Consider the following 22,358-nt stretch of genomic DNA (forward strand, 5'->3'; position numbering starts at 1 on the left):
GGAAACCTGTAAGAAATACGGACATGCATGCACACTCCTTGGTTTATTGTGGCCTCACTATATAGGAAAGATGACCTGAAAGATAGCTGTATTGGACACAGGGTAAGAGAAAAAAGTGCCAAAGGACTAAGAATACTTTTTTTTTTCTCATCAAGAAAACAAATATAATTCCAGAAAATTTGTCAAGAAACAGGACTTTTCAGAACAACAACGAAAGCCAACTGTTTAGGCTCTGAAAGGATATTTAATAAAAAAAAAAAATTAACACTGATAGACATTCAAAGATCACTGCTTTCTTAAAAGTACATAAAATAGAAAATATGCATTGTTATTTCAAAAACATTGTATGTGTGGCAAAATGTCTGACATCTAAAGATTTAATACTTGCTAAATTTTATTTAATTTGTTATTTATTTGTATTAATAAAATTAAGTTAAAATTAGAAACATTTCCAACTTGTTCAGTTTGTCATTATGCAAGTCACTGGGTTTCTTGTGGGGAAGCTTACTTTCATTTAAGCTATTAATCAGAGCTCTACTATGATAAAAAAGCGAATTGTCTTTTTTTTTTGGACAGTATTGGGGAGACACTGAGGATTGAACACCCAGGGCCTTACACCTGCTAGGCATACACACACTCTACTACTGAGTTATACTCCATAACCCTAATGAATTGTCTTAATATACAGCAATGTTTTAAAAAAATATTTATTTTTTAGTTGTAGTTGGACACAATACCTTTATTTTATTTATTATATGTGGTGTTGAGGATCAAACACAGGGCCTAGCATGTGCTAGGTGAGCACTCTACCGCTGAGCCACAACCCCAGCCCAACAATATACAGCAATGTTAAAGAAACTATATATTGATGTGCATACTTATGCTTAAGAGTATAGCATATAAAAATTAAGTAATTTTATTTGCTAGCAACTACTCATAAATTGAGCAGTAATCTCTTAAATAAAACTATATTCTACACTGTTCTGCTGTTTGGTGATCAAATCCCCAAACAATTAGTATTCCAGTTGCTGCTAAACTAAAAATGCTACAGTTACCATAATTTAACAATAGTTCCAAAAAACAAAGTATGTAACTAAGTATTGTGGATTACCTGCAATTCCCCTATAAACATTATAAGATCTTATAGTGTTTTCTAAGAACAAATTAGTTCTTAGATATTTCTCCATTTATTTGCTTTAGTACTTTTTAAATATATTTTTTTAGTTGTCAATGTACTTTATTTTATTTTTTTATATGCAGTGTTGAGAATCAAACCCAGTGTCTCGCACACGGTAGGCAAGTGCTCTACACTGAACTACAACTCTAGCTCCTGCCTTAGCATTTTGATTTTACACTGGAAGATGTGTCAATGGCTTTTTCTGTTTTCTCTTTATATGTGACTTTGGTCTTATTTTTTTGTTTAAAGTAGATGAAAATAAAAATGACTTTAGAAGAGGCTCTTCTAGGCTTAGCAAATATTTAGAGTGTTTTTAAATTTACTATATCATCTTTAATCCAGTGTATATTTTTTTAAAAAAATTTTAGTAGTTAATGAACCTTTTATTTATTTATATGCATTACTCAAACCCAGTGCCTTGTACATGCTACGCAAGCACCCCACTAGTGAGATACAACCCCAGCCCCAAAATATTTGGAGTATGATAAAACCAAAACATAATCTACAACAGATAATTTTCTACATCAGCTATGCTTAAGTACTTTACTAAGGGAAAATCCTACTACTTTTTAGTAATTTAAAATTAAAATGATATTTTAAGGGTTTTTGAAGTCTGAATAATGCTAAATTTTTAAAAAGCAAGACAATTTTCTGAAACTTAATAAATTATGCCAATTTTAAGCTCAGAAAGTTTGGGTTTGATTTCATACACTCAAAAAAATGAGTTGTAGGTGGTTCTAACCTTGTAACATTTATCTTTCCTTTAACTTTTTTTTTTTTTTTTTTTCTGGTACCAGGGATTGAACTCAAGGGCAGTCGACCACTGAGCCACATCCCCAGCCCTATTTTGTATTTTATTTAGAGACAAGGTCTCACTGAGTTGCTTAGTGCCTTGCTTTTGCTGGCTTTGAACTCAAGATCCTCCTGCCTCAGCCTCCTGAGCCGCTGGGATTACAGGCGTGCGCCACCATGCTCAACATCTTTCCGTTAACTTTAAAAAAAATCCTTTACTAAGAGAAATTACTTTCTCTTGGTAATCCTTTCTCTTGAAATATGTCACTTTTCCATACAAGCTTCTTATTTTCATACAAAAAGCAGGTATTAGTGTAATGATTTGTTATGCTTTGAATTTGGAATGACCCCCCAAAGACTCATGTTGAAGTCTTGGTCCCCAGTGCAGTAATATTCAGAGATGGGGGCTTGTTGAAGTGAATGAGTCCTTGGGGATGTATCTTGCCCCCAGCCCTTTCCCTTCTCTGCTTCCTGGCCACCATGAGGTGAGTAGGTTTGCTTCTACATACCCTTTTACCTTGATGTACTTCCTCACTATTCTCCCAGAAACAATGGAGCCAGCTGACCGTGGACTGGAGATTCTGAAACTGTGAGCCAAAACGATCTTTCCTCTTTTAGGATTTTCTCAATAATTTTGTCACAGCAACGAGAAGCTGACTAACACGTTTCTTAGCCTTATGTGACACTAACTTTTTCCTTAGTAATTTACATTATTCAGAGATGTTTTTACTATATTTGACATGAGCCAAATGTAATCCTCATTTTATTGGACATGATTGCCCTATAATATAGGTTTGTAAAATTTATACAAAACTTTATATAACAGAAAGTGTTTTTTCAATGTTTTAATATTTAGGATGCCAGGATGAAAACAGTTTAAAGGTAAAAAAATATATATATATACCCAGCGAATAGGGAGGCTGAAGCAGGAGGATACCTTCAGGCCAGAAATTCCAGACCAGACGGTAACATAGTGAGATCCCCCATCATAAAAAACATTTTTTAAAGGAATTTATCAAAACAACACAATAAAACTACATCTATGTTATAAGCTGGCATGTTATAGCAAGAATATATAGGCACAAAGTTATAAAATTTCTTTTTTTCTTTTTTTTTTTTTTTGCAGTACTGGGGATAAAGTCATAAAACTTTTTCCAATATTTCTTTCTTTCTGTACTAGGGAGTGAATGCAGGGATGCTTAACCACTGAGCCACATCCACAACCCCCCCTTTTTTAATATTTATTTTTTAGTTGTAGTTTGACACAATACCTTTATTTTATTTATTTATTTTTTATGTGGTGCTGAGGATTGAACTCAGGGCCTCACATGTGCTAGGTGAACACTCTACCACTGAGCCACTACTCTAGCACCCCAAGCCCTTTTTTGTGTTTTATTTAGAGACAGGGAGGGTCTCACTGAGTTGCTTAGGGCCTCGCCATTGCTGAGACTGGCTTTGAACTCAAAATCCTCCTGTCTCAGCCTCCCAAGCCACTGGGATTACAGGCGTGTGTCACCACACCCAGCTCAACTTGTATTTATTTCTTAAAACTATGCTATTTCACAAGTAATAGAAAAGATGGGTAAGTTTTCTGTCCTTAAATAAGCATCTAATACCAGATTTATAATATAACTGGTGTATGACTAAAACTGGCTTTTTATCCCCTACTGAATTTATTTGTTTGAATTTTATATGGATACAGACTGAAGAACCTTGATCTTATAAAAGACTTCAGAGTAAGCTTGGTTAGAGACTATACTATGAAGACTTAACCATCATAATTAACTGTGTACTTTGGATTCCTCCAAAATACTGGCATTTCCTAGGTAAGGATGTATAGTTGCTATCTGGGCTTGAAGTAGAAAATTACAATTTGAAATACATGTTTATGCCAAGGAGTCAGAGGAATATTCTAGTGGGAAATGTCCAGGACCCCACTGACAGTCATCCCTGAGTTTATCAATATTCAGAGAGAACCATGCTTCTTTTTTAAAAAATATTTATTTATTTTTTTTAGGTGTAGATGGACACAACACAATGCCTTTATTTTTATGTGGTACTGAGGATTGAACCCGGGTCTGGCCCGTGCTAGGCAGAGCGCTCTACAGCTCAGCCACAATCCCAGCCCCTAGAACCACACTTCTTGTATTAGCGTATCTATCAATTGCTCATCTTTTTGTTACATACTGCCATATAGAATTATACTTTTTAATATTTTTTAAAAACAGCTTAGGCAAATTATTAAATATATATATAATTGGAGTAAATAAATACTGCCATTTCCTCTTCAAAATGTGCCTGTTGGTGCAAAAAAAATTACTTTTCCAATTGAATTGCCATTATAAAATGTCATATTGGGCAAGATGCAATGGCATATGTCTGTAATCCCAGCAATTTGGGATTGAACTTGCAGGAGGATTGCAAGTTCAAGGTCAGCCTGGGCAATTTAGCAAGACTTTAAGCAACTTAGCAAGACCCTGTCTCAAAATAAAAAAGACCTTTGGGATGTAGCTCAATGGTAAAGCACCCCTGGGTTCAATACCCAGTACTAAAAAAAATGTCATATTAGAGAGAGTGAGTAGAAAGGGATTGCTGATAAATTACTGTTTTTCTATGAAAATTCTGTTCTCACTAAGGTAGTTTCCAATGACAATACCTCTTAGAAGAATTCTACAATTTTAAAATGGGAAGGCATATTATCAATTTTCTAGTCTAACTCTTTCATCTGACAGAATAAACTAAAGCCCTAGAGTTTAAATGAAATATTGAAGGTCAGATAATATGTTGACAAGATAACAGTGTTTTCTTCTTGTTCAGAACTTTATTTTGTTTTACTCTGATTATTTATTATTTATTTTTAAAAAATTCTAGTACTGAGGATTGAACCCAGAGATACTCTACCATATACTACTTCCCCAGCCCCTTTTTATTTTGAGACGGAGTCTTGCTAAATTGCTGAGACTGGCCTTGAATTTACAATCCTCATGCCTTAGCGTCCCAAGGCCCTGAGATTATAGGTGTGTGTCACCATACTTGGCATTATTATTTTTTAAGAGGTGGGAGTCTTACTTTGTTGCTCAGGCTGGCCCTGAACTCTTGGGCTCAAGCAATTCTCTTGCCTCAGCCTCCAGAACAGCTGAGATTACTGGAGTCACACGCAACTTTGTCCAGGATTTAAAATGCAAGTTTTCCATTTTAATTGTAACATACAGTGTTTCAATTTTATTTCTCTTAAAAACATAGCAATTGAACACAATATTATTACAAAAACTATTAATATTTCTCCTTTATTTTTAAGATAGAAAGGAAAATCAAATGTAGAACAATTATGTTGGACTTTTCAAAGAATAGACACTACAGATCGGGGAACCAATTCTATCTTAATGCCAAAATGAGTAAATGAGCTTATTCAATCCTAATTGAACAGGGAAATATGTTGACAGTTTCTTTTTTTTTTTTTTTCCCCAAAAAGGAAACATTCAACAATCAAAAACAAAACCACTCACTTTGGGGTAAGAGACTTTTCCTAAATAAGATAAGTACAGCCATTTTGTTTCAATAATTTATAAACAGGAATAAAGAATAAAAACTTTCTATCCATTTCAATTTTTAATTAAAAAGCTAGGGGCTCAGATGGCATGAGATAGGGAAGAAATAATAAATCTTAAAAACTCAAATGACAAATTTCTTCTGGCCAGAGAGTGAGACAAGGGAAACCACACAACCCCAGATTGTGAAATCTGTAAAAACACTGATAAGACAGGCAACTTGAACTTGCTCTTGAACTTAAAAGGGAACGCCTGTTTATGGTGAAAGGAAAGAAGGTATTTCAGCTTCCTGTGCAGTAGCATTTAGACCTAAGGAAAGGCTACCCAGATGGATTTTTGAGCAGTTTTCCACTTTAATGAGTCTACATTTCAACTTTCTGTATTCTCACCACGCTCTCTCTACAGCTCAAACGCATACAGCATCTGCCAGCCATGCCCATGAATTCCTGATGTCCCAGTGAGTGCCTCTGCCTCTGCCTTTGCCTCACAAAGCCCCTTGTTTGCCAGGGGTTAACCATGTCCGGAAGGCTCTGGAAGAAGTCTGCTGGGCAGCAGGGCTGCTGTTGTTGATAAGAGGCCTCTTGTTGGACTGGAGACAGGAGCTGTGGGAAACCAGAAACAAAAAGGCTCAGATGGGAACAGCAGCAAAGGTCTCAACCACTGGTCAGACCAGGAAAAGGATTTGGAGTTCCTCCCTCCTCCCTGCCAGATTCCACAGCTGGGAAAAATGGACATCTCCCCCCCCCACAAACCCCACCCCAAGTAAATCCATTTGTTACCTTATCATCAAATAAGAACGAGTCATCAATGAATTAATTAATACAATTATGCCAGTGTGGTTGTAAACTACTCTGCTGGCACATAGAATCGTTTTACCTTTAATTGCCTGGAGAAAACGTACAACTTGGCTGCGCACCTAACTTGAAGAGGAAATTAGGAAAGGATAGTTCCTCCCTGCCATTCACGTCACTCCAGTGCATCCTATTTTAAAATCCTGTGCATTCTGGGTTTATTTTTAATTTCAAAAAACACATTTTAAATTAGGCTCTAAAGAAAGAAGCTTGTGTTTCTTATTCTTTTCAGAGCAGTCCAAGAAATGCTGCATCCGTGCATCTGAGAAATAAATAGGAAAACAAGCTCTCTTTTCATTTCATTTTTGAATCAATACCCAAAATAATGACCAGAAGCAAAAATCCACCGGTGCGTCAGCAAGCAGGATGCTCGGCCCTTCAGCTCCATTCTTCCCCTCTGAGCTGTTCTCTCGCAGGCTCCCGGCAGCAAATCCGGCCACTAGAGCAGATAGATAATGTAGGACAGAATGACCAAGCCTATGATGGCAAAGAACATCAGGATGAAAATATCCAGCATTGTGCAGTCCTAGGCCAAAAAGGCCTCTAGGTTTTGTGAAATGTGAGCTGTGAGCGCCAAGGTTGCGATCCGTGCAGAGAAATGGCTCCTCTTCCCTTGTTCCTGTCCCTTCCCCCTCCTGGGAACCTGAGACTAAGGGATGCTGTGGCTCCATCAGCAGTTTACACCCCCCCACACACACACACACCACAGTCAACCAATCACAAAGCCCGGGGGTGGGTGACCAGGGAACTGCTAGAATTAGACCAGGCAGAACTTAAGAGGCTCACTTTCTTCCCAGGAACCCAGACCCACTTTGTACAGAAATGTTAATTGCATTTAAATACATGGTATCTCTATGGAGTTTACCTGCTGGGGAGCCGGGAGGGGATAGGAACTTTATCCAGATCACCTGAGAATGGATTCTCCTGCTTCCTTTTTTCTCTCACATCTCTGGCAAATTATCTCAGAAAAATAATGGCTAGCAATGGGTGGCCCACTGACAAGTTCAGAAGGTCACCACAATGTGGATGGGACGTGGACAATGGTCTCATGTGAGTCTCAGATGGCATCCCTAGGGATGGAGCTAGCTTCTGAGTCCTACACTGTGGCAGATACTGCACTGCAAGGTTTAATTTCAACCTGCTTCAAGTCTTTTATGCACAGCTGGGAGCTTCCCTGATGTTGAATAGTAGCAGCAGGGCTGAGACTCACACCAGGCTCACAGACTACAGAGTCCACACTCTCCTCCCCAGACTGGTTGCTACTGGTCTGGGCAGTCCTTCGACCCTGACTGCTCGTCCCCATTTGTGGTGCATTTTATTCACATGGCTCCATTTACAGGATGAACATGGGTCTCTCCATCTATCCCTTCACTCCTGTGCCATTGTCACCGCTTTGTTTTCTCTTCAAAGCTCAACATGGTGTTATCCAGAGAGAGGACACTGAAAAATTCTCAGGCTCATCCCTACGTAATAAGTGTCTAGAAAAGCAAATTCAAGTCATTTCTTCTGAAGGAAAAAGGATTAATGTATTATTATTGTTGTTGTTATTGTTTATTTTGGTACTGGAGATTGATCTCAGGGGTATTCGACCACTGAACCACATCCCCAGCCCTACTTTGTATTTTATTTAGAAACAGGGTCTCACTGAGTTGCTCAGCACCTTGCTTTTGCTGAAGCTGGCTTTAAACTCACGATCTTCCTGTCTCAGCCAGTTATGACTTTTGTTGCTTTATGCCTTTTTATAACTTGATTTCCTATTAAAGTGTCCCTGGGATATCTCTGAGGCCTACTCTCCAATTTTTCAAAAAATTTGGGGGTTAAGACATTGGTAACCCCCCTCAGGAACTTAGGCTGCTTCCAAAAGGGGGTCTATTCCCATCTGGGGATGGATCTAGAAACTCCTCCTTGGAGGAGTTTGGCCCATCCCCAGGAGGCAGAGCACAGAGCCTCTGGGAGGATGAAAACAGCACTGGTGCCCTCCAAAGCCTACAGCCTCCTTCATTCACTCTGAAGGTAAAACCTCCGGGGGAAGAACCAGGGGAGGGGGCACTGCAGCTCTGCAGAGGGATCCAGCCAACAAACCAGATTTCCCAACTCATTTCCTCCTACTGGGAATGTATTAGGCAGCTACCTCATTTAGGGATGAGTATCAGTATTGCCTTTAATTGTAGCTCATGGGACAGGGGCACAGGGTTCACCACCAGAGGCTGTGTGAGACCCAGCATCCCATCAAAGTAGTTACTTCCTTTACAGGCTCTAAGGAAGATCAAAGGAGAACATGCTAAAAATCACCTTCCTATGGCTCTGAGAAGAGGGCCTTGAGATGCCAGGCCACCTTAGTTTTATCCCAAGTCTTGTACCACCATGGGACAACCTCTGTCATTTTACTCTTCAAACATATGCTGAGGTCTTACCACCTCCTAGAACTAGAACTGCTCCAGGGCTCATTTGTTAGTTCAGTATTTGTTGAGCAGCTCCATGCGGGACCCTGGACTGGTACCAGGGATTGAAAGATGAATTTGACCCATTATCTGCCAGGAGGGGCACTGGCTGGTGGGGAGACAGTCATCACTAAGGAAGCTGGACAGTATGAGGAGGAAACCAAGAGCTCAGGCAGTGTCACCAAGTCAGGTAGAGAGGGATGAGTGGAAAAGCCAGGAGTAGGCTGGGAAGAAGGAAATTCTCCACAGCAGGAAGCAGATGCCAGAGCCTGGGTGGGTAGCAAACTGCCCCTTGGCTTCCAGATAGTCCTTCTCTCCCTACAGGCCAGCAGGAATCCCAGTGGGCACAGGGGCCAATGGCCCCAAGCTCATAGGACACACACACCAGCACCTCAGAGCCAAAGACGAAACCAAATCCGCAGGTAAAAATTATACTTTTATTTGAGTCACCAGGAGAAAGTTTCACTTTTGTGGTTCAAGTCAAATGTTCAGAATCACAACAGGCCAGAAAGATTTGATCCCAAGCACAAGCCCATGAGGGAGGGGACCAAATAGACCCAAAAGACAACAACCCCATATAAAAAGATGAGTGACTGGTTTCACACACACGCACGCATACACACACACATACAAACAGATGAAATGCTTGGACAGGCGAATTTCACAGGGTCACTTGTTTCTTTTTAAATACGGGTTTGTGGGGTGGTGTTTTTTTTCCAGCTATTAAAAAAAGGCCCAAAAGTGCATGTGTGAAGGGGAAAAGGCAGAAATGAAGCAATAAAGGAGTTTTCCCTGGAGGGATGGGGCGGGGGAGGCAGGAAGCACTGTTGGAAGAATCCACACTTCCCATGGTGGGCTTTTGGGCACGGTAGGATTGGTCCACAAAACTGATGTTCCCAGGTATTATCTTTCCTGGGTTAGACTGGCTACAAGACCTCTGTGAAGGTCAAAGATCAGGGGCTCAGCGCAGCCCTTGGGGTTCTGTGCTCTTCTAAGGGTGGAAGGTTCTGGGAAGGAACATAGGCTCTAGCTACTCTGGGTCCCCTCAGCACCAGTGTGAGAGTGCCTCCTCTCTCTGGGGGTGTGTGAGAAAGCATCCCCTATTTTTAGGACTTCAGATGGGAAGAATAGGAGCTGGCTTGCCTTGTTTTGGAAGTCCAGCTAAGTGAAATAGGCTGCTGGCTCCTCTTGAGGTGGCACCCCCTCCCAACCACAGTCCCTGCAACAGGATGTGTCCCTGACCTCTGGTCCCCAGATCCACATTGTGCTTTGAAATCAAGAGAAAACAGAGTGGATCAGCACCACCCCCAAGGCTGCTACCCAATATTCTTCCTCTGTCCAGCTTGTCCCCAAGTCGCCCAAGAGGACACTCCACCTGCCCTTACCTAAATGAGACAGAAAGGAAAAGGAACGAATCAGGCAGGGGCTCCTTCCAGCTGCTTGTCAACCTCTGATCTGGACTACATGTTCCCAAATCAAATGTGAGCCACTGACAGGACACTCATGCAGACCGGATTGCTTAATAGGCTACCCTCCTGGGGTCCTCGCCCTCACCTGCAAGGCTCAAGTGTGCAATGGGGCAAGATGCCACCTGAGGGGCTGGGGGTGTGGCTCAGTGGTAAAGCACTTGCCAAGCATTTAAGAAGCCCTGGGTTCCATCCCAGCCCTGGGGGGGGGGGGGAGGGAAGTCAGCTGCAGGGCCTGATCAGACTAAGAGTCACGATGGGGGGAGGGGGAGAGACACAGAGAGGTAACAAGAAAACCCAGAGATGAATAAAGCCAGGGGAGGGGTATCCCAGCCCTCACCCAGAGAAGGAACTTTGATGTAGCACCGTCTTGCCCTTCCTCCTCCCAGAGCCTGTGCTTCCAGTTTTGGAGCCCTAGGACCCTCTGTTGCTTCCAGTAGACACAAGAGGGAGGCTTGAGGGGAGACTGAGGCACCACAGTGAGTGACCAAGAACCTTCTGGTGCCCTACTCAGCAGCCCCAGGCACAGGGAGAGAAGAGGCCCACACCAAGTCTTCCCCTTCCTCAATCCAGCAGACAACAGGCCCAGCAGCAGCCCCCAACCCCACAACCACCCACACGGTTGCTCTGCACCCTGAAAAGGGGGCATGGAGTCTCCTCATCCAGATAGGAGGAAGGAGGGCTTCCACCCCAGAGAGAACCCAAAGAGCTTCTCTCCACCAGGGTCCTCCCTCTCACTGCCGGTTTAAGGAAAATACCAGGGCAGACGGCTCTGCCCCCTCCCCCACCCCCTCTCTCTCACACACACACACACACACACACACACACGCAAACACACACATATACCTTGCACACAAGCCCAGACACCAGCAGACATACACCTGGTTCCTCCTGTCACCCTTACATTTTCCTGTTACAGTTACCTGCACACATGCTCGCTTGGGTCCCAGCAAGCCAAGCTGTGGGGACAGAGCTGGCTTTGCACAGCTCCAGGCCCACTTGGCACAGAGCAGGGCAGGGGAGGCTATTGGGGCCCCAGACCTCTACCCATGAGGAGGGAAGAGCATGGCTAACCCAGAGCCCAGGGGAGGTCTCCACGCCCTCAGCACAGCTTCCAGCCTGGGAGGCAAAGGAGTCCCTGGAGAATGGGGGTGGAAGTGGGGTAAAAGGGAATGCCCTGCTCCCCTCCTTCCTGCGGCTGCCCCTAAAGCTAAGAAAGGCAAGAACTTCACCCAAGCTGTGCTTCCTGGGGGCTCTTGGTCTGCCTGCCCCCCAGGTGTGGGGGTCACAGTGCAGGGAGTACATGGGGAGGCAGAGGGGAGGGAGGGAGGTCCCTTGGTGAGTTAGCAGCCCCCACATTGAGAGAGGGGTAAAGCCCCTGTCCTGGTCCCACGCACAGCGGAGCCCCACCCCCACCCCAGGGATGTATAGAGTCCTACCTGGGGGTCCTGGGCATGTGGGGCTCACCTGGCACTGGAATGTCTGGGTGTGTGAGGAGCTGGGCAGGGGGTGTCCGAGGGGTCAGAGAGAGGGGAGGCTAAGCTGCGGGCCACAGAGGTCTCTGGTTCCAGCCCGCCCAGCCCGTGGGCCTTGCCCTCCCCCAGAGTGGCCATGCCTGTTCCATCCAGAGAGAAACCAGGAAGTCAGTCAAGGGGAAACCTGCCAGAGGAAGGAGCCCGCGAAAGTGGCAGAACAAGGCTTCAGTTGGCAAAAAAAAAAAAAAAGCTGGAGGAGGGATGGGAATAAACAAGCCGTTGCAGATCTTAAGAAACAGAGACACTGAAGGGTGGATGGGTCACGCCCCGGGACGGATGCGATGTCATGGAATGCACTGAAGACTGGGTGGGGAGGGCACCGCGGGGCTCAGATGGCCTCCACGTAGTTGGCCGGCAGCATCCCCGTGTCGCCGGTGCGCTCCACGGTCCCATACATCCAGCCGTCATCGATCTGCTGCACGTTGACGATGGTGTCCCCATCCTGGAAGGAGACCTCATCCTCGTCGGCAGCGCTGTAGTCGTACACCGCACGGTACCGCTTCTGGGGGTAAGGGTGCACAGTCAGCCCGGCCCGGCCAGCGGGCTCTCGCCCTGGTTTCTTTCTTTTTTGCTGGGACTAGAACCCAGGGCTCGCAAATGCCCGGGGAGCGCTCCACCCTGAGCTTGCTCCTGACAGCTGTACCTCCAAGTGATTCTCCAGGACTCCTGAGCACACCCAAGAAAGCAGTGACCCAAGAGATGGAGGACCTGGGCTGTGATCTGCCATCATTTTTCTTGTGTCTCACATTCTGAAAGTCCCCCCCACCCCGCTTTTTTTTTAAATTTTTTTAGGGGCTGGGGTTGTGGCTCATTGGTAGAGCGTTCATCTCCCACGTGCGAGGCCCTGGGTTCGATCCTCAGCACCACATAAAAAAATAAATAAGTAAAATAAGGTATTGTGTCCAACTACAACTAAAAAATAAATATTAAAAAAAAATTTTTTTAATGTGGTGCTGAGGATCGAACCTGGAGCCCCAGGCCAGTACTCTAATGCTGAGCCACGACCCCAGCCCCTGAGTTCCTGCCCTTTATGGATGTACTTGGCACTGACTAAAGGCCAGGCACAGGGCAGGCTGGGGATACATTCACACACCTCGCCTCCCCCACCAGGGATGCAGGAAGGTTTCACAGGCAAGATGTGGAGATTGTGTTTAAAAATGTGACCATAAATTAAAAATAAAATAAAATGTAATGATGGCTATTCACTACTATTTGGATTATTATAAGCACCAATGGTTTCCTTTTGACGCCATGACTAGACTGGTTTTGTTCCCAAGTTGGGGACAGAAACCTTTCCTTGAGGGAAAAATCTTGAGTGGTCATGAATGTGTATCAGGCTCCACCTTCCAAGCCTCAGTCACAACCTGTGTAAACCCCATCATAGATGGTCCCTGACGTGACATCTATCGGTGGTAGATGGCCATCTAAATTCCTTGGTTCTCACTGTACCCTGTCCAGGGGCTTCAAAAAACAAAGTTTGAAATCTATAACCCCGCAGGATTAGAGGCCACACCCTTCACAAAGTGACCTGGACTCTCTTATCACTAACTCTACCTCTATCTCAGGCCAAAGTTGCTGCCATCTAAGATCATGTCCTGCAACTGCCTCCCAACTTGCCTCTCTGCTTCACCCTCAGTGCTCGACTGCTGACTTCCCATATAGGCGCCACCGCGATCTTTTAAAAGCATTATGTCAGGCCAGGCCTGGTGGCAGGTGCCTATAGTCCCAGATCCTTGGGAGGCTGAGGCAGGAGGACTGCTTGAGCCCAGGAGTTTGAGGCCAGCCTGGACAACACAGCAAGACCTTGTCTCAAAAAGTAAAAAAAGGGTAGCTGGGGGTGGTGATGCACCTCTATAATCCCAGTGGCTTGGGAGGCTGAGGCAGGAGGATCACAAGTTCAAAGTCAGCCTCAGCAATTTAGAAGACCCTATCTCAAAATAAAGGACTGGGGATGTGGCTCATAGGTAAGTGCCCCTGGGTTCAACTCCTAGAACTAAAAGTAAAAAGGACAAGCAAACCCCGTCAGTCTGCACAGACTGCCAGTCACCAAGGCCCTCCTGTGGCCTACGAGTACCTCTAGGTCTGACCCCACCTACCCTCCTCCTGTCTCTAATCACCTCGGCCCTCCTGCTGGCCCTTGAACTTCATAGGACAGTCCTACCTTGGGAACTTTGCACTTGCTGTTCTCCCTGTGCCGTTCACCCCTCCACTTTATTGAGGACTTTGCTCAAATGTCACTTTTTTATTTTTAGTTGTAGATGGACACAATACCTTTATTTTGTTTATTTAGTTTTTTTATGTGGTGCTGGGGATCAAACCCAGTGCTTCATGCATGCTAGGCAAGTGCTCAACCACTAAGCCACAACCCCAGCCCTCAAATGTCACATCTTTTTTTTTTTTTTTTTTTTTTAAAGAGAGAGAGAGAATTTTTTAATATTTATTTTTTAGTCTTCGGCGGACACAACATCTTTGTTTTTGTATGTGGTGCTGAGGATCGAACCCGGGCCACACGCATGCCAGGCGAGCGCGCTACCGCTTGAGCCACATCCCCAGCCCTCAAATGTCACATCTTGACCCTGCTGCTCCCTGTCCCTTACCCAGCTGTCTATCTTCACAGCATATACCAGACAGTGATCTGGCCTGACATTATTTACCTACTTAGTGATTGCTTTCTTGCTGGAATATAAGCTCCTAGAGGGTGGGAAGGTGGTGGAATCACTCATGTCCTGTATCTGAAGGACTGGCTGGTCATCTGAAACCTTATCCTTCAGATGACCTCTTCCCAGCCCCCATAGCAATAACACATCCTTGTGTATGTCCAGGACAAGAGGCTCCTGGAAGTCACTTGAGACCCACCTGACATGGGATGGCATGGCAGAGCCCTTAGAGCCCTTAGAGGCAGGGATTAGCTGAGCAGAAGGACATGGAGGGATCAACCCATGAGAAGCAGGACCCAGGTCTGGAAGGCCCCAAGCAGAAAGGTGCTTTGTGTGCACCCACAGAGCCAGAGCAGGGAAATGGCCAGGACAAGAGGAGTGACTTGGCTGACACACTAGGGCCAGGACCCAGGGCCCCGATCAGTCAGACCTGGCCCCGTCCACCGCACTTCCTCTCAGTGAGGCTGAGACCCCTGCTACCTACACAGGGTCAGAGGTCAGGAGAAGCCATGGCCTATGTCCAGGAGGCCTTCCCAGGGGCGCCAGTCCCTCTGGGGGTCTGTCCACCTAGTCAGGGTTACTCACCCCGCCCCCGCCTGGGGCGCTGCGCTGTATGGAGACTGGGGCTGCAGGCTCCTTGTAGCCACCGTAGGCTGGAGTGGCCTGCTGCTGCTGGGGCTGCTGGTAGACTGGAAGGTGGGAGAGAGGACTCAGAAAGTGATCTGCGAGACCCAGCCCTTCCCAGGTCCCCTTGTGGGGACAATGTCACCGCCCCATCCCCAACCCCGCTCGCCCCCACCCCTCAGCTGCTCTGCCTGTGCAGGGATTCCCCAGCAGGGTCTGTGTGTCCTCTCAAGCTGGGGGCTGCCCTCCTGATCCCCGGCCCAGCTCAGGCCTGACCCCAGCGCCATGGGTGGGACCTGGGGTTTGTGCCTATGTGTGCGCAAATGGCTCTCCTTCAGCCCCCTCCTGGCTCTTGGGCCTGGCTGCACAGGCCCACACCCACCAGGGGCGCTGGTCGGGACGTGGTGAGGCGGCTGCTGCTGCTCCTGAGGCCGCCGGTAGCTGCTGCTGTCCTGGGCGTCCCTGCGCTCTGGCTCCAGGCCCTCACCCCCACTGGGGCCCATGCGGCTCTTCTCAAACTCCTCATGGTACTTTATCTGCAAGGGGCAGAGGCACCAGGTGAGCGCTCCTGCAGCAGGAAGCCAGCCAGGATCCTGCTGCCACAGACCCTGAGAGGAGAGCCGAGCGCAGGCACGAGCCAGTGGTCCCAGTTGTTTGGGAGACTAAGGCAGCAGGATCACCTGAGCCCAGGAGTTCAAGGCCAGCCTGGGCAACATAGTGAGACCCCATCTCAACAAAGATCCTGGGCTGGGAGGCTCCCTGAGGACTCCAAGCAGGCAGAGCACATCTGCATGCATTTGGACACACCTGTAAAATAGGTCACTGGTGTCTAGCTTAGAAGCTGGAGATGTAAGAACAGGGCCGTGGAAGTGACAGCATCAGATGAATGTATTTGTATGTGCCTGGGGCAGGGACTGGGCCTTCCCTGCTTCCATCCTGGTCAACAATAGCAGCCAACTCTGTTTATTGAGCTCTTACTATGTGCCAGGCACTGTGCTAGGTATTCTATGTTACAGGCTACTCTTCATCTGATCAGCACCTCACAGGAGTTTGTTGATCCCTTCTTGCCAAAAGGCTTCAACTGGAGACTGCTGCTGTTCACGTGGTTTTATTTCACTCCTTTATTTAGTTATACTGGGGATCAAACCCAGGGCCTCCACACTCTAGCAAGTGCTCAGCCATGATCTCCAGCTTCACACAGATTTTTTTTTAACACAATCCTCAACGACACAAAAATATCATTTTGCAATATGGAAAGTGCAGTGTAAAACACACCCAAAACACGAATGGCAAAAGCAGGGAGACGCAAAAGCAGCAGACCCAGGAGCGCTCGGGTTTTCTGGCCCCTCATGAGACACTCACCCACTCTGGAGACCCCGAGGGGAGAAGCTTGACCAAGGGGAGGTGCTGAGACCCAGACTTTGAGCGCTCTGTGAGAGCTGGGCTGGCCTCAGGGTGGGGAGAAAGTGGGACAGAGAGTGACAGGTTGAACAGCCCACCCCCACTCCCCAGGGGAAACTCAGAAAGCAGGGAAAGCAGGACACAGGGACAGCCAGAGAGAGGCACAAGCCCTCTCCCAGGGAGTCCTGGGCCTCGAATTCCCTGCAGGCCTTGGGCACCTGACTGGAGGCCGGCTCTCACTTCCTGCTCACCAGGACCCTGTCCTGCCTCTTCCTGTTCCTGGGAAATGATGGGAGTGGGGGAACAGGGCAAAGAGTCAGGCAAAGCCTGTTTCCTGGAGCAGAAGGGAAGGACCCGAGGTCCTGGGCCCTGAGTGTCCTGTCCAGGCCTGACCCATGCTGACGCAGTCCAGGGCCCCCTTTGGCTAGGCTTTCTCTGCTGGCTTCTCTCGCCTTTGGCATGAGTTGAGTCGAGGGCAAGAGCTGACACTTGGCGGGGCAGACCCCTGGGCCACTTCTACTGGCTAAAGAACTGTTATCTACTGCAGGCTGCGCCAAGAAGGCATGCGGGAGGGATCTGGTCTGGAGGCAGAAAGCAGCTCATTTAGGAGTTTGGGTCAGAACCAGCCCTTCCTTTCCCTGTCCCCTCCCTTCATGGCTAAGGAGGGAGCCACACCCGATTGGCAAAGCAAGCCAAGCCCTGTCCAATGCAGGCGCCACCTGTTCCCATCCATACCAACAACCTGCAAGCCTGCAAGCTCTTCAGAGTTCACAAAAGCTCTTTGTACATCATCTTCCCTGACCCTGACAATGGTCACCCTAAAAAAAATAAGCTGGGGCTGGGGATGTGGCTCAAGTGGTAACGCGCTTGCCTGGCATGCATCGGGTGCTGGGTTCGATCCTCAGCACCGCATAAAAAAATAAAATAAAGATGTTGTATCCACCGAAAACTAAAAAATAAATACTAAAATAAAAAAAAATAAGCTGGATACAGATACTTTAGTTTCCATTTTACAGAAGAGGAAAATGAGGCTCAGAGACAAATGACTTCCAGAGATGGTGACATGAGGACAAAATCCTAGGCAGGCAGCCCCTTCCCTGGTAACAGGCGCAGGAGCAGGTGACCACATACTGCCTGCCCCTAGTTCCAGCTCCTGTCTACTGTCCAGGAACCAAATATGAAGGCCACCGCTTTCAGCAGGGCGTGATCCCAGCAACTTGGGAGTTCAAGGCCAGCCTGGGCAATTTAGCAAGATCCTGTTTCAAAATAAAAAAGGCTGAGGACGTAGTTCCGTGTCACAGCACCCTGGGCTCATCCCCCATAAAAAAAAAAAAAAAAGAAAAGAAAGAAAGAAAAGAAAACAGAATACCCCTTTTCATTTTCAAAAGGGGTGATAATCATAGGGCCACCCTAACTTGGAGGGGACTCCAGGCGTGCAGATCAGGAGAGATAGCGCAGAGGAAGCCTCTTCCTCCACCTCCCTCCACAGCAAATGAGGAACCTGTGTCCTTGCTTTGCTGACTACGGGATGGGTGTTAAGTGCATCCAAGCACCACAAGGTGAGAGCACATCCCGAGGCGAGGACCCTCCAGAGTCATCCGGGGGGCTGGCAGATCCCTGCTCCCAGCTCAGCACATTCCTGATTTTCTTAGAGACCTGAGGATCGCCAGAGCCCAGGACCACCAGCAGAGCCCTGGGGCGAGCTGTCCTGGGCCCCCCTGGAGGAGGCCAGCTCCAACTGTGCCGGGAGGCCCAAGTGCACATGGTGCTGCGCCCTGGGCCCCTGCTGGCCAGGTCTTCAGGGAGACTAGGTAGGGTCCCCTCCAAAACCCTGCCAGCTGATGTTCCGTTTTCTGAAGCCCCTGCTTCCTGATTGTGGTGGAAAGAACGAGAGCGTGACTCCCTACACGTTCCTCCCCACATGATTCTTCACCATGGCTGAGGAGGGAGCACCTCGGCTCTGAGCGGAATAACCAACTCACCGGCCAAGGTCTCTCTTTAAAAATAACAACGCCTCTCACCCGCCGAGGTCCTGTTTTGTGCCCTTATAGGCCCACTCCCTTCCCTTCCTCAGCCAGACCAAGAAGACTATATCATTATCACCCCCATTTACAGATGGGGAAACCAAGGCTGAAGAGGACAGTGAAGTCAGCATCCAGCTCGGACTTGAGAGTCTTAGTTCTCAAGCACCACCCCGTTAGAGAGATAGTATTTTACTTTTAAAACACATAAACTTGGGGCTGGGGATGTGGCTCAAGTGGTAGCGCGCTCGCCTGGCATGTGTGAGGCCTGGGTTCGATCCTCAGCACCACATACAAACAAAGATGTTGTGTCCGCCGAAAACTAAAAAACAAATATTAAAATTCTCTCTCTCTCTCTCTCTCTCTTTTTGAAAAAAAAGAAGAAAAAAAAAAAAACACATAAACCTGGACTCAACTTCATCAGTAGTCAGGGAAATGCAAGTTCAAATATAGCGAGACACACTCAAAATGGAAAAGCCTGAGGCTATGGGACAGGAAAACTCAACACTGCTTGGGGAAAAAAGGTTACTCAGCACAATCACCTGGAAAATAGTTCAGCATCACATGGAAAGCTGAAGAGACATACACTCTGAGACCTGGCAATCTCACTGCACAGAAGCACCAGAAGAGAGGATGTCCACTGGACTTATAAATAATCAAAGTGTCCATCAAGAACAGAATCAATAATATGCAGTATGATCACCCATGGAATACTATGCAGCAACAAAAAGGGATGAACTAGGACTACATGCAAACATATAGATGAATCTTCAAACCCAGCAAAAGAACCAAGATATACACACAACACACACACATACCATACTGTATGTTCAAAATTAGAAAAGCCAGGACTGGGGTTGTAGTTCAGTGGTAGAGTGCTTGCCTCTCAGGTGTGAGGCACTGGGTTTGATCCTCAGCACCACATAAAAAATAAACAAAATAAAGATATAAAAGAAAATAAGAAAAGCCAAATAACATTATGTAAACATATGCATATACTATAGTTATACATTAAAAACTATAGAGAAAAAGAAAGTATATTAAAATCAAATTAACAGGCTGGGGAACTAGTTCAGTTGGTAGAGTGTTTGCCTCATATGCACAAAGCCCTGGGTTCAATCCTCAGGAACACACACACACACACAAAATCAAATTAGCAAGGCATGGTGATGCATGTCTGTAATCCCAGCAGCTCAGGAGGCTGAGGCAGGAGGATCTCAGCAATAGCAAGACACTATGCAACTCAGTGAGACCCTGTCTCTAAATAATAATACAAAATAGTGCTGAAGATGTGGCTCAGTGGGCGAATGCCCCTGAGTCCAATCCCTGGTACCCACTCACCCCAAAAATTCAAATTAGAGGATTACCCAGCAAGCCTGCCTCTGAACCATTTAACTCTGGGAATGAAACTTGACTACTATTTAGCCAAACTCTGAAGACTGACACTAACTTACTGAACACAAAATGCTAATTATTTTTTGGCTAACAGAAATGCAGAGAAATCTGCCTGTAGCCAAGATAACTTCAAAGTTTATGGTTTTATTGTCCTGTCGGACATTGACCAGGTGCAGCTTGCGATACACTCTCCAGCCCCTTGCCATCTGCCACCTGTGTTGTCCACCCAGAATCTCCAGCTAGTTAATATTTAACTAGGCTGAGGCAGATGCTTGCTACACTCTGGTCCTTAACACTCTAAAATTATTTGGGCAGGGGCCTGGAAATGTAATGTTCTATTTCTTGGTTTGCATCATGAGAAAGCAGGTGTTTGGGGGCTGGAGTTATAGCTCAAGGGTAGGAGGCCTGCCTAGGATGCATGAGGCCCTGGGTTCAATTCTCAGCATCTGTGTGTGTGCGCGTGCAAGTGAACACACACACAAAGTATTTACTTACACCCACAGTAAGTATTTACTGTGTTACTATGCTGTTATAGTTTTAAAAAAGAGAAACTGAAAGTAACCAAAGTGTATACAGAGAATCAATATGTAAGTAAACACGTCAGTGAATAAAAGCAGAGGCTTCCATAAGGGGCTCCAGCAACAAGCTTCCAGGGTTTTAGGTGCAGCAAGCCTGTGGAGCTCAGGCCACTGCAATGCTCAGCCCACACCCAACAGCACTGGGCCGGCCCTCTTAACCCTCTAGATTCCTTTAATGAGGACAGAATTACCACAGATGCATCACTTACTGGCATCTCTCCTGGTAACAGGGCTGAGGTTACAGCTCAATGGTAGAACTCTCACTTTGTATGCACAAGGCCCTGGGGTTCCATCCCCAGCACCACCAAAAAAAAAAAAAAAAAACCTCATACCTTCTTAGCATTAGATAATGGCCAATTTCAGCCAAACTCTGCTCTACTTTCCTTCTTTAGTATAAAAAGCAGACAAGTCTGCCTTTGAAATATTATTATCAACATTTGTCCTTGACATCTTCCTCACAATCAGCTTTCAAGGTAGGGCCAGTTATTCCAGCATTAACAGATGAGGAAACTGAGCAACCTGCCCAGTGGTGGAATGGCAAAAGCGGGATTCCAGCCCTTGGGTTCTCCCTCCCCAGTACCTTGCCTCTTTGTTTTTTTTTTTTTTGTACCAGGGATTGAACTCAGGGGCAATCAACCACTGAGCCACATCCCCAGCCCTGTATTGTATTTTATTTAGAGACAGGGTCTCACTGAGTTGCTTAGCATATCGCCATTGCTGAGGCTGGCTTTGAACTCATGATCCTCCTGTCTCAGCCTCCCCGAGCTGCTGGGATGACAGGCATGAGCCACCAAGCCTGGCACCTCTTTGTGGTTCTAAGGACAAATGCACACAGCCAAAGCAATAATTCCCCCAGACCAGACACTTGTTTCCACAATGCTCTGGCTTGGGACTGGGATGTAGCTCAGTGGTGGAGCACTAGCCTAGCAAGAGCAAGGGGCCTGGGTTCCATTCCCAGCACTAAAAAAATCAAAAGAAAACAAAACCTCATGCTGGTAAAACCCGTAGCTGCAGAACATGACTCTAGTAGGACAAGTCTTCATCTCTTTGCAAGATGGCCTGAGCTTCAGAAACAATAAGGTCATCTGGAGCTAATCGGGAAGGGACAGGTCAGAGACAGGAAAGCTATTTTGGAAACAAAAGGTGTGGCTCTGAATACCATCTTTCCCAAAATTCCTCTGGGGGTTGGCACAAGATAGCAGTGGTTCTGAGTGAAGTTTAAATTTCTCTTGAGGTTTTAGGCCAAGTCAGTTCTGGCATCCTCTGATTAGGGGGTGGTGAAACTTACTTTATCATTTTAAATGATAGCTCTCAATTTTAGCAGGCCATGTGCGGTGGCACACACCTGTTATCCCAGCAACTCAGGAGGCTGAGGCTGGAGGATCACAAGTTCAAAGCCAGCCTGAGTAATTTAGTGAGACTCTGACTCTAAACAAAAAATACAAAGGGATGGGATGTGGCTCAGAGGTAAAGCACCTGTGGGTTCAATCCCCAGTACCAAAAAATAAAAATGAAACTTCAGAGAGTACCACTATAACCCAAGGAAATGTGTCTAAAAACTGATTCCTGGGATCCAGAGAAGAGGAGGCAGGGCAAGGAGGCCAAGAGTCTGCATTTTCACTAAATGCCCGGATGCTCATAGTTGAGACACACACTTGATAGTCTTTAATTGCATTCTCTAAAACCAAGAATCTTCACAGCCCTGTGGTTACACTTCAGAGATTCCAGCTAAAACTGCAAAAGCAACCACCAGGTCAGGTCACCTCCCCCACCTCAGAGCAGAGGACAATCAGCTAGTTGCAGCCCGGGTTGCGGATAAGATGGTTATCTCCTAGTGTGGATGTCTGGGCCACAGTGAGTTTTTGTTACTAG

At 46.3% G+C, this 22,358-nt stretch overlaps 1 protein-coding gene and 2 long non-coding RNA genes across 3 annotated transcripts in view; 1 reads left to right on the forward strand and 2 right to left on the reverse strand.

The window, feature by feature from the left end:
- Window positions 1–3,405: 3,405 nt before the first annotated feature.
- Window positions 3,406–6,116, forward strand: LOC125611221. Its single transcript, XR_007341356.1, has 2 exons — window positions 3,406–3,795; window positions 5,442–6,116. It is a non-coding gene; the product is annotated as an uncharacterized LOC125611221 (long non-coding RNA).
- Window positions 5,787–7,610, reverse strand: LOC125611220. The gene is made up of 2 exons (XR_007341355.1): window positions 6,699–7,610; window positions 5,787–6,119 (listed from the first exon to the last, which is right to left on the reverse strand). It is a non-coding gene; the product is annotated as an uncharacterized LOC125611220 (long non-coding RNA).
- Window positions 7,611–9,226: 1,616 nt separating this feature from the next.
- Lasp1 (LIM and SH3 protein 1) overlaps window positions 9,227–22,358 on the reverse strand; it is a 31,722-nt gene continuing 18,590 nt past the window's right edge. The window contains exons 4-6 of the mRNA XM_015506631.2: window positions 15,474–15,627; window positions 15,053–15,156; window positions 9,227–12,312 (exon numbers count right to left, since the gene is read on the reverse strand). Of these exons, the coding sequence (XP_015362117.2) occupies window positions 12,139–12,312; window positions 15,053–15,156; window positions 15,474–15,627 (432 nt within the window). The 3' untranslated portion in view covers window positions 9,227–12,138. The remainder of the gene's footprint in view (window positions 12,313–15,052; window positions 15,157–15,473; window positions 15,628–22,358) is intronic.

This window comes from Marmota marmota, unplaced genomic scaffold (assembly GCF_001458135.2).
Source record: "Marmota marmota marmota unplaced genomic scaffold, marMar, whole genome shotgun sequence".
Lineage (NCBI taxonomy): Eukaryota > Metazoa > Chordata > Mammalia > Rodentia > Sciuridae > Marmota > Marmota marmota.